Consider the following 12,390-nt stretch of genomic DNA (forward strand, 5'->3'; position numbering starts at 1 on the left):
TGCTCATTTGAGAGTCTCACTGTAGCTCTAGCTGGCATGGAATTCACAGAGATTTGCTTTTCTCTGCTTCCCATGTGTTGAGATTAAAGGCATGCTAAGCCCAGCTTTTATCAGCTTCTTTTCTTTCCAAGACAGGGTTCTACATAACCCCCAGCTGTCCTGAAATTCACTGAGACCCAGCTCTGCCTCTGAATTAAAGGTGTTATCCAGGAGTTACCATGCCTGGCTAATCCATTATTCTAAACATTAGTAGTTTGATAGGTAAAAGTACTAGATACTGGAAAGTATTAGTGAATCTAATAAATTTATTTACAAGTTTTTAAACCCTGCATTGGAGCTGTATCTCATAGCCTATCATTTGCCTGGCATGTACCAGGCCTCAGGAATAAATAAGGCATATACTATTATGATTATTTCCAATGCACTATACATTTAATGACTTTTTAACTTTTTTTAAGATTTATTTACTTTATTTATATGAGTACACTGTCACTGTCTTCAGACACACCAGAAGAGGGCATCAGATTCCATTACATATGGTTCCAGGCCACCATGTGGTTGCTGGGATTTGAACTCGGGACCTCTGGAAGAGCAGTCAGTGCTCTTAATCACTGAGCCATCTCTCCAGCCCAATATATTTCTTTTTATTATGCTGTTATGTTTCATTTTCAAAGGAATCAGGGCCTCGTGTTCTTCCATTAAAATAGACCTTCAGCCTCTGTTGCTTTTAAACTTATTTTTGGCTTCCCATTTTAAGCTGAGACGAACATGGTTTGGTATGACTGGATGAAGCCTTCTCATGCACAACTTCACTCTGACTACATGCAGCCTCTAACTGAAGCCAAAGCCACGAGCAAGAACAAGGTTCGGAGTGTCCAGCACCTGATACAGCACCTGCGGCTAATTAAGTCTCCTGCAGAAATTAAGAGAATGCAGATTGCTGGGAAGCTGACATCAGAGGTATGGCTGCTATTGAAAATATTATTTTGTCAAATCATAAATATCAACTCTTCATATTCAGAGGCCTCTGCCTCTGCCTCTGCCTCTGCCTCTGCCTCTGCCTCTGCCTCTGCCTCTGCCTCTGCCTCCTGCATGCTGTGAAATGAAAGGCGTACACCACCACTGCCCAGCTTGTTTACTCCGACTACACTTTCTCGTCTTAGTCAGGGTTTCTATTCCTGCACAGATATGAGGACCAAGAAGCAAGCTGGGGAGGAAAGGGTTTATTCAGCTTACACTTCCACATTGCTGTTGATCACCAAGGGAAGTCAGGACAGGAACTCAAGCAGGTCAAGAAGCAGGAGCTGATGCAGAGGCCATGGAGGGATGTTTCTTACTGTCTTGCTTCCCCTGGCTTGTTCAGCTTGCTTTCTTAAAGAACCCAGTACCACCAGCCCAGGGATGGCACCCCCCCTTGATCACTAATTGAGAAAATGCATTACAGTTGAATCTCATGGAGGCATTTCCTCAAGGGAGGCTCCTTTCTCTGTGATAACTCCAGCTTGTGTCAAGTTGACACACGAAGTCAACCAGTACATATTTATGGACACACATACCATGGTGTGTGTGAGGAGATCAGAAGACAGCTAGTGAGATTCAGTTTTCTTTCCACCATGTAGATTGTGGGGATCAAACTGGGGTCCTTAGCTTTAATGGCTCACAACTTTACCCACTGAGCCATCTCACTGGCCTTTGTTGTCTGTATATAGCGTACAGAAGGTTGATGACAGTTGTCAGCCTGAGTAAGAGTCTTCAGAGAGTAGTAGTATTTATTTGAGAATAGCATATAGCACTGGTGTGCAGGCTGTGAGTATATCCAAAGGTTATGGCGAGAGAAAAACTCTCAGGGCAAAAGGGAAAATTGCAAAACATTTTGAAGCAATAATACTTGTCCAAAGAATGAATACCAGGGTTGGTGCTGATCCGAGGTTACATACACAAGTTTACAGAAGTACATTTGCATAAGGTTGCAGTGACCTTTGAACGTTTGTGGTTCTGGTATCTTTTCTGTTATTATCAGTCAATCATACATGAGACCCTTTAGTTTTATCATCGTGTGCATATGCTGCAGTGCGCTTGGGGGTCGTAAGATAATTTATGGCGTTCATTCTCTCCTTTACATGAATTTGAGGGACTGCGTGGCACACACCTTTACCTACTGTCAACTCACTGGTCCTTGTCTTAGTTCTTAGTTAGAATTGAATTGAGCAACTTTATTTGATTCTGATGACTTTAACAGTGTGCATAGTGAAATGGGTCTTATAATCAAATATATCATCAATTTTAACCCATATTTTCCCACCGAAGTTTCATCATCAGGCTGCTACACTGATATCATCATACAGAAAAAAAACCAAACTCTGCTGTCGGCCCCCAGGGCAGTCTCTGTTACCACTTTGTGCTCTGGTGAGACCCAGTGCAAGGTGGCAGGGCAGCACAGTGCTGATCTCTCTCTTTTGTTGACATCATGACCTTGACTGCCATGTCACATCAGACAAGCCATAGCCTTGTTGCTTCCAGTCTCCCTGAGTTCCTTGACAGAAGATTTCTTTCATGAGTTTCAGCAGCCCTCTGAACTGCCATGGAGGTTTCTCAGGAGCAGTTGTCTATATGGAAGGGCTCCTTCCTTCCCACTTTTTCTTCTCCATACAAACAACTGCCATTGATTACAGCAACAGTAAATGCCAAGAAGGGACATGTTTACGCTCACTCCTGGGGCAGCATTCCCAGACACATCACTGTTGGAAGGGTCCTTGTCCAGTTATTCATGGTCCACTTCTGCTTATTGTACCACTTGTGTCTGTTAACAGTGACCCAAGTGAGCATTCACCCAAATGGCTAGGACCCTGGCTTTTTGGGGCTCTTACTAGTTCTTTTATCAGTTACAAAGGCAACCCGTGTTTTAGTTCCTGGTCACATTGAGATCTTACTCTTTTTTGAACTCCAAACTTAGGCAGAAGGAACAAGAGAAAAGTATATTCAGGCCTGAAAAGCAGACTTAGGGTTAGCATATGAATAATTTGGGTAGGCTTTGGACTGCAGATAAGGACTCTGGTTTTCTGATACCTTTGCCTGGGGTAATTTAGGGCAAGCTACAGTGTTCTGAACTGCAGAAGTTTGGTAAAAAGATTCAGATTGGGGTAGATATGAGGAAGGATAAAAGATCCATGACTGGTTTGTTTACACAATCAAAGGGTACTCATAGGCAAGGTGGTTGCCGTATCTAAGATGTCTAAGTAATAGCATAACCCTGGGAAGAGCAGTCCTCACAGACAGCCACAGATGCCAGAGCATTACAAAAACTAAGAAAAAATACTTTAAAGACACAAGTTGTGCTAAATCTAGGTCCTCTCTCACTGAACTGTGGCAATATAGAGAAAATATTTATTCTTTAAATATTCCCTGAAGAGACAATTGCTAGAAATTGAATGACCAATTTGGCCTCAAACTCAGAGATCTGACTACTTCTGCCTCCTGAGTACTGGGATTAAAAACATGTGCTGCGGGCTGGAGAGATGGCTCAGCAGTTAAGAGCACCCGACTGCTCTTCCAGAGGTCCTGAGTTCAATTCCCACCAACCACATGGTGGCTCACAACCATCTGTAATGAGATCTGGTGCCCTCTTCTGGTGTGTCTGAAGACAGCTACTGTGTACTTATAAATAAATAAATCTTTAAAAAAAAAAAAAAAAACATGTGCTGCCACCACTCAAATAAGGAATATAAGTTGTTATTGGCTCTCCCTGATGAGTCATAATGAGAAAAAAAAAAAATTTTTTTTTTTTGGTTCTTTTTTTTTTCCCGGAGCTGGGGACCGAACCCAGGGCCTTGCGCTTCCTAGGTAAGCGCTCTACCACTGAGCTAAATCCCCAGCCCCCGAGAAAAATTGATTAGGCAAGAGCTATACATGATGCCAGTCACCATCATCTTGTTCTCTCTGTTGAATAGTCTGCACTTTATCAGGTACTGCAGAGGCTCTTGGATGGTTTGTTTTGGGGCCTTGTACTCTTAGTCTCCTGACTTGTAAGCCTCCCGAATTGGTGTAGGCAGTGAGTTCCGACTGCTGTGTGAGTGTTAGGTCGTTCCATACTTAACGATTGGTGGCCTTAGTTATTAATCCCAGTGAGTACTGGGAGAAGGAAGAATGTTGTGTACATTTGCATTTTTAAATAGAGGGGTGGGTTTCAGATGCCATATGCTTATCACCCACAAACTCAGAAAAGAAGTCATTTCCATCTTCAACCTAGCTTTAATCTTTACTCCTTTCACAGCGGTATGTCCACAGTCCTGACCAAGTTTTGTCATTCCTAACAGACTCATTGTAGCCTAGACAGTACTGTGCTCCTGTGTCTCTAGACACAGAGCTCATTCTCCACCTCCAGGCCTTTTCACGCACACGTTTGTAAGAGGTCTTGAGTTCTTTGCCAGAGTTCGAGTCAAGAAATCCTAGACTTCAGGGGTTGGGGATTTGGCTCAGTGGTAGAGCACTTGCCTAGCAACCGCAAGGCCCTGGGTTTGGTCCCCAGCTCCGGAAAAAAAAGAAAACAAAAAAAAAAAAAAAAAAAGAAATCCTAGACTTCAAAGTTTCCTTCTTCCATTTCCACATTAATGTTCAGAGCCAGTGTTTTGGCATCTGATGATAAATACTAATTGAATCTTTCTCTCTGTAAGTTCCTTTAAGTTCAGACAATATTGAGTGTATCTGCCTTGGCAATTTTGTAACCTGAAGAGCTTGATGAGAGGTAAATGACAGGTATCCCCTACCTTCCTAGAAACCTCAGGTTTTGTGTTGTTTTTGTATCATTGTTAACTGTATAAAAGCTCAATTGGTTCAGAACTATAATTACTGTCCTTATTGTTTCCAATTACATGTATGAGTATGTTTGGTGTGTGCGTGCGTGCGTGTGTGTGTGTGTGTGTGTGTGTGTGTGTGTGTGTGTGTGTGATATGCAGATACTTAAGCATTTCGAGTGTACAGCGCAGTGGTTTGAGACCATCACCCAGACTTACCATCTCAAATAAAAACTCTGTTCCCAATGGGCAACTTCCCCTTTCCTCCCCTACCTAGACTCTTGCAACTTCCTTTTCACAGTCTGTCTCTATCAACTTGTCTATTCTAGCTGCTACTTACAAGTAGAATCATGACACACTTGTTTGCCTTTTTATGAGTAGTTCATTTTCACCTAGCTAGCATGATGTTTTCAGAATATCAAATTTTTCTTATACCTAAGTATTATCCCACTGTGTGGTTTGATATATATTTTTATGTGTCCATAAATTTGTCTATTTGATGGCTATTGTGAATAATGCTGCTATGAACATGATTATTCAGCCAGAAGTAGAATTGTTAGATCATGTAATAATTCTGTGGTTTATATTGTTTCATTTTTGTGCTAAGGTGTTACTCTGTAGCCTATACTAACCTTGAACTCATAATGATCTTCCTGTCTCAGCTTCCCAAGGTTTGAGCCAACGTCAGGTTTGGTTTTTTTTTTGGGGGGGGGTTGTTTTGTTTTTTTTTTTTTTTTTCCCGAAATTGCCATATGGTATTCTATAGTGGCTGAGTTATTGTTACTGTGGCTGAGCTCCTCATAGACCTTCTGCATTCTAGTCCCTAATCTCAGATCTGTAAATAGGGTCTCAATCTCGGGCCAACTCTTTCTCGGGCGATGGTGTCTTTGTCTATTATTTGTTTAATGTGTGTGTTTAATTCTCCACAGCATCTGCATGCTTTGTGAAGTCGTTTCTCCCCACCTTTACATGGGCTCCAGGGATTTGTCTAGCTTTACTGTAAGCACCTTGTGGGGCTGCCTTACCTGCCTGATGCACAGGTTTTTTCTAATTTTTATGAGGTCGACTTGTCTTTTTGTTGTTGTTGCTACCTGCACTTTTGATGTCATATATCAGAAGGAAAAGTCACTGGTCAAGTCACTGTAATAAACACTTGTAAAGATGTTTAAGTTACTCACCCATTTTAAGTACATTTTTTTTTCTTTTTTCTTTTTTTCAGAGCTGGGGACCGAACCCAGGGCCTTGCGCTCGCTAGGCAAGCGCTCTACCGCTGAGCTAAATCCCCAACCCCTTAAGTACATTTTTGTATATGTTCAGGCTCCACCTACTTTTTTGCATGTCTCTGTTGGTTTGTATCTTTGGTAATGCATTGAACTTCGGTTTGTGGAAGGGTCTCAATAGATAGCATGGGCTGACTTCAAGCTTTCCAAGCGTTGGGATTACAGATGTGAGCCACCACAACTACAATAGAGACAGTCTTAATCTTTTTTGTACATCTTTCTGAGGTCCTCCAGTCTACTCATGTAGTCTGTCTTCTAGAGGTGCCTTTTCGGTCATCCCTATGTAGTGTCACATAGGCAAGTGTCCATAACATTCCTGCATCTTCAGGACGCCTTGATTCGACCTAGGAGGGGCCTGATTAGTTCATTTCAGGGTATTAGAGGGGATGGCCATTTGTTTTCATACTTGGTTGGTTGGTTGGTTGGTTGGTTTGTGTAGGGTTTTTTTGGTTGTTTTGGTTTGGTTTTTTGAGGTAGAGTTTTACTATATAGACCAGGCTAAATCTGAACTCAAAATCCTACCCAGACTTCCAAATACTGTTTTGGTTTTTTTTAAAGATTTATTCATTTATTATATATAAGTACACTGTAGCTGTCTTCAGATACACCAGAGGAGGGCATCAGATCCCATTACAGATGGTTGTGAGCCACCATGTGGTTGCTGGGAATTGAACTCAGGACCTCTGGAAGAATAGTCGGGTGCTCTTAACCGCTGAGCCATCTCTCCAGCCCCCTCCAAATACTGGTCTTTTTTTTTTTTCTTTTTTCTTTTTTTTCCGGAGCTGGGGACCGAACCCAGGGCTTTGCGCTTGCTAGGCAAGCACTCTACCACTGAGCTAAATCCCCAACCCCCAAATACTGATCTTAAAAAGTATGCACCACCATTCCTGGTTTATCTGTGGGTATATGTGGTAGAATGTTCTCCTAATTAATTTTGATAAATACAGCACTTCTGTGAATCAGGGTGAACACACTTTTTTAATCAAGCCATTACTGGTTAAAACAAAGGATCTCACTCATTGTAGAGCATGTTAGTACATACCTTTAACCCCTGCACTTGTGAAGCAAAGACAAGCAGATGTCAGTGAGTTCAAGGCCAGCCTGATCTACATGCCAAGTTCCAGGCCGTCTAGAGCTACTTTGTGAGATTATGTCTAGAGAGAGAAAGAAATATCACTCCTTTAAAGCTAAAACTCCCAGGAATCACTCCTGACAGAGACTTATGAGGAGGATGTTGTGCACAGTGGTCTAGAGAGTGGCTCCTTTCCTTCACTGAAAACTCTTCCTTCCATGACCTCTCACCTGTATCAGCACCAGCTTATCACTTAGTCACTTACTAATTTCTGCTGTAATCGCAGTTCCTCAGATATTATTGTGGCCCAAGTTATTTTGGTTAGCACTCCACCTGTTGACCAAAGAGAAGCTCATCTGCAGGCCTCCTCGGCCTAATTTGTGCCACTGCTGAAGGTGGTAACTACACCTGAATATTTAGCAGACCTGTTATCAATCTTCATTTTCCTTCCAACCCACTTTTCCAGTTCCTTAAGGTTTCCAAACAGCACTGATTGCAGTGTATCTGGTAATTGAACCAATCATCTTCTGGTTTGCTGGAAAAAAATGTTTTTGAGACAGAATTTCTCTGTGTGGCCCTGGCATGCAACACCACACCCAGCTATGAAAGGTGCTTCTTATTTGAACTCCAACTTTTGAATGCTTGAGTGACAGATAAAATGAACTGCATTCATTTTCCTCTCCCTCTATTTTCAGGCTTTCATAGAGACCATGTTTGCCAGTAAAGCTCCAGTAGACGAAGCCTTTCTTTATGCGAAGGTGAGTTTCAAGTAGTGAGAAAGGTCCCATTGGGGCAGACATGTAGTGAATCCCCTGGCTTACGGGTAGCATATGTTGGCTTGCAGGCAGGCATAGAAATGACAACATACCCTTCTCAAATGTTAATTGAACTTATACATGGGAAGCGTGTAGTGTTTTACTGAAGAGAAGTGCAGAGCAGAGCCAGTGAAGAAAGGCCAACACTGAGTGCATACTGGGTGGAGTCAGTGAGGCAGCCTTCAGAGGGTACCAAAGGTGACAGAGCTCAGTTTCCCAGCATCCTTTTCCATCTACCCAGAGCATTTAGGTTGGTGAGACTTATTTGTAAGACTGAAATTAGCTATTTAGATGCATTGTTAACAAGTAAGCCATATTTTGTTGTTCAGCTGGTAGCAATAGCCTTATATGTGGGTGTTTGGTTTTTTTGTTTGTTTGTTTGTTTTGTTTTGTTTTCTGGAGCTAAGGACCGAACCCAGGGCCTTGAGCTTGCTAGGCAAGCGCTTTACCACTGAGCTAAATCCCCAACCCCCTTATATGTATTTTGAACTCAACCTTCTTTACAGATTTTCTTTGTCATCTTCTGGGCTTAACGTTGGGGCAGGGGGTGGCTGGAGAGATGGCTCAGGGTTTAAGAGCACTGACTGCTCTTCCTGAGGTTCTGAGTTCAATTCCCAGCAACCACATGGGGGCTCATAATCATCTGTAATGGGATCCAGTGCCCTCTTCTGCTATGTCTGAAGACAGCAACAGTGTACTTAATATATAATAAATAAATAAATCTTTTAAAAAAGATAATAAGGTTGAAGCCAGATGTGTTAGTATGTGTCAGATTGCAGCCCTTAGGGAGTATATACATGGTGATCAGGAGTTCAGAGCTATCCTTAGCTATAGTGTAAGTTTGAGGTCAACCTGGGCTACATGAAATATACATATATGTAGTAAAGTTGGATAACAGGATTGATATAAGTGGATATTTATAGACTAGAATATAGTACAGCAGGTAAGAGTCAAAGAAATGTGGGGGTTAATGCTTAAACCATTTGGTTAGGTGTGACCAGGATTCCAGTAATGACTTACAGTACACACAACTGTAGTACTTGAAGACAGCTGGGTTGGAGAAGGGCTGCAGGAATTGTGAGTTACACTCTGTTGTTTTTCACAGTTTGAATTTGAGTGCCGTGCCCGAGGTGCCGACATCTTAGCCTACCCCCCTGTGGTTGCAGGCGGTAATCGCTCCAACACTCTGCACTATGTGAAAAATAACCAGCTCATCAAGGTAATCACCAGAACAGCCCTCCGTCTGCTCTGAGAGGTCCTGGTCCCCAGGAGAGTACTTGACATCTTTCCCTTCACAAATGGAGTGCCAGTAAAAACACTTTATTACTTCTAAAGGGTTCTGTGGATATTATTTCATTAGTCCTTGGAGTAGCCTTATTAGGTAAGAAGTTACTACCATGCTTGCTTAGGGGATGAAAAGGTAAGGGCTAAACATTAGCAAGCCATATCACACAGGCAGGGAGGGTCTGGGCAGCACCTGAGTGGAGCCAGCGGTCGTGGGTCGTGTCCAGAGTACAGTTGTAAGCTTGCCGGTGGAGACATTTGAGCTGGTATTTTTCTTTATGAGTTTACTCAGCCTACTAATTCAAGATCTTTCTCCATGTATTTGTTTATTGTGGTGATGATCATGTCTTTGTTTTATCTTTTTTTTTTTTTTTTTTTTTTAGATTTATTTTATTTATTATATATATAAGTACACTGTAGCTGTCTTCAGATACACCAGAAGAGGGCATCGGATCTCCTTACAGATGGTTGTGAGCCACCATGTGGTTGCTGGGAATTGAACTCATGACCTCTGGAAGAGCAGTCGGGTGCTCTTAACTGCTGAGCCATCTCTCCAGCCCTGTTTTATCTTTTGTTTGTTTGTTTGGTTGGTGGTTGGTTGGTTGGTTGGTTAGTGAGAATGGGTGTAGTGGTGGTGGTGTTTTAGAGACAGGTCTGGTGTAGCCTGACTGGTCTTAAACCCATTATATAGGCAAGAATGACCCTGAACCTTCCTGTGTGCCTCTTCCTCTCTAGTGCTGGGATTATGGACTACAGGAGGATTCCAACATACCCAGTTCTGTGTGGGCTTTGTGTATCTTACATTCCAGTCCACACCTTAGCTTTTCTTTTTATCTTACCACTAATATATACTTACATAGTTTGATTTTGTTTACTTTTGAACTTTATATACTTTAAAATGTTTGGTGTTGGCTCCATAGCCCAGGCTAGCTGAGAATTCTCTTGTGTAGACTAAACTGTCCTCAAACTTAGAGGAATCCTTCTGCCTCAGTCTCTTAAGTGATTGCATTACAGCATGCACCACATGCCTGGCTTGTAACCGGTTACCTTTGGACAGCATTGTAAAGCATTCACCTTCTGGACAGCGGTCCTAGTGTGACCCCAGCCGCAGTTTGTCCATTTTAGTTTCAGTGGTGTAGAACAAGCTGTGCTCTAAACAGTCAGGTAAATGCTTGTAAGGACTACAAAGATGTGAGGTGTCTCTTCACTCTTGCCCTGTCACAAGTACACAAGTGAAGTAACCTGGAGACTTTGTGACATGATAATCAATAGCTTGAACGCCAAGGCCACTGGAAGGTCAGCCAGGTTTCCTATTGAGCTAAACAGAGATTTGTGAAATTAAAATATTGCAACATTTTAATTTTTTCGTTAGGAACGTAATTTTTTCATTAAAAATATTAGTTAAGGGCTGGAGAGATGGCTCAGCGGTTAAGAGCACTGACTGCTCTGGAAGAGGTCCTGAGTTCAATTCCCAGCAACCACATGGTGCCTCACAACCATCTGTGATGGTATCTAATGCCCTCTACTGATGTGTCTGAAGACACAGTGTACTCAAATACATTAAATAAATAAATAAATAAATAAATAAATAAATAAATAAATAAATACATGCATCTTTAAAAAAAAATATTAGGGGTTGGGGATTTAGCTCAGTGGTAGAGCGCTTGCCTAGCAAGCGCAAGGCCCTGGGTTCGGTCCCCAGCTCCAAAAAAAAGAAAAAAAAATATTAGTTAAGTAGTAGAGTTTGTAGGTAGGCTTAAGTAGACAAGTCTAACCTGTGGCCTAGGCTGTCTACAAACTCCTAGGCTTGAGATGTCCCAGCTTCTGGGAGTAGCTGGACCGTAGGCATATGCAGTGCTTTGGGGGTTTTATATTGTTTGTGGTCCTAGGGATCAGACTTGGGTCCCACAGGTGCTCTAACACTGAGCTGCACCCAGAGACACATGATAGTGGGATTTCTGGAGTGAAAGACACACCTGCTTGCATCTTTGATACTACCAAATACTGACAAAGTGATTACATCAATTAAATTATTTTCCTAAGATAACTTTAGACATTTTTCTACTGCTTTGTCTATTTTACCTAAGTCATAGTCGTGTCTAAATCTGCTTTATGATCATAGTTAATGCATCTTTTCTCAAAAATAGATTTCACTGGACAGTTTTTATTTTGTTTTGCTTTTCCAAGACAGGGTTTCTATGTGTAGCCCTGGCTATCCTGGAACTTGCTCTGTAGACCAGGCTAATCATGAACTCACAGGGATCTGCCTGCCTCTGCCTCCACAGTGCTGAAACTAAAGACCTGTGCCACTGTGCCCTGGCGACAGTTTGTTTAAAAGGTAAACGTGGCAGCTGAGCTTCTGTGGCGTTTCATAACATGTTGTACAGGGCCGAGTTTCGTTTATCAGGCAGTTCATCCATCTATTGCCATTTCTTTTTTTTTTTTTTTTGGTTCTTTTTTTCGGAGCTGGAGACCGAACCCAGGGCCTTGCGCTTCCTAGGCAAGCGCTCTACCACTGAGCTAAATCCCCAACCCCGCCATTTCTGTGCTTTAAAGTAGTCAGTATTTATAATTGCCATCATTTTTATGCCAAAGTTTGTTTTTATTTACATGTGACAAAAATATGCCCTATCTCTTAAGAGTATGAATAGATCAGGACAAGTACACTCAAAGTTTTCTTCTTTCCCACATACATTATGGCAGCAGACAAGAGATGCTAAAATTAAGAGACTAAGAGTATTAAGTCTGGGGTTGGGGATTTAGCTTAGTGGTAGAGCACTTGAGGCCCTGGGTTCGGTCCCCAGCTCCGAAAAAAAAAAAAAAAAAAAAAAAAAAAGAGTAGTGAGTCTGTGTTAGTTCAGAGCCAACCTTGCCTGCATAGCAAGTTCCAGACTAACCATAGCTATGCACTGAGACCCTGAGAAGAAGAGGCTAAGAGTAATTGTGTAAGTGAGGAAGTGGATACTCAGATACATAGTTTGCTTATTATTTGTAGTAATAGTAACATCTGGGTTTAAGGAATATCCCAGCAGTTAAGAGCACTTCCTAATATTTTTAGGAGGTGAGGGAGAGGGTATGGTGTTTGTGTGTCCATATGTATGTGTAGTGCGAGTTATCTTGTGTACCTGGCCTTTTAAAGGATCCTCAGT

General features: G+C 42.0%; 1 protein-coding gene across 5 annotated transcripts in view; it reads left to right on the plus strand.

Moving 5' to 3' along the window:
* Xpnpep3 (X-prolyl aminopeptidase 3) overlaps window positions 1-12,390 on the plus strand; it is a 52,537-nt gene that overhangs the window by 25,925 nt on the left and 14,222 nt on the right. For 4 of the 5 annotated variants that reach the window (NM_001130582.3, XM_063264263.1, XM_006242121.5 and 1 more), the window contains exons 4-6: window positions 758-960; window positions 7,838-7,900; window positions 9,063-9,176. In NM_001130582.3, coding sequence (NP_001124054.3) covers window positions 758-960; window positions 7,838-7,900; window positions 9,063-9,176 — 380 coding nt within the window. The remainder of the gene's footprint in view (window positions 1-757; window positions 961-7,837; window positions 7,901-9,062; window positions 9,177-12,390) is intronic. The other variant, XM_039079905.2, reaches the window with a different exon arrangement.

This window comes from Rattus norvegicus, chromosome 7 (genome assembly GCF_036323735.1).
Source record: "Rattus norvegicus strain BN/NHsdMcwi chromosome 7, GRCr8, whole genome shotgun sequence".
Lineage (NCBI taxonomy): Eukaryota > Metazoa > Chordata > Mammalia > Rodentia > Muridae > Rattus > Rattus norvegicus.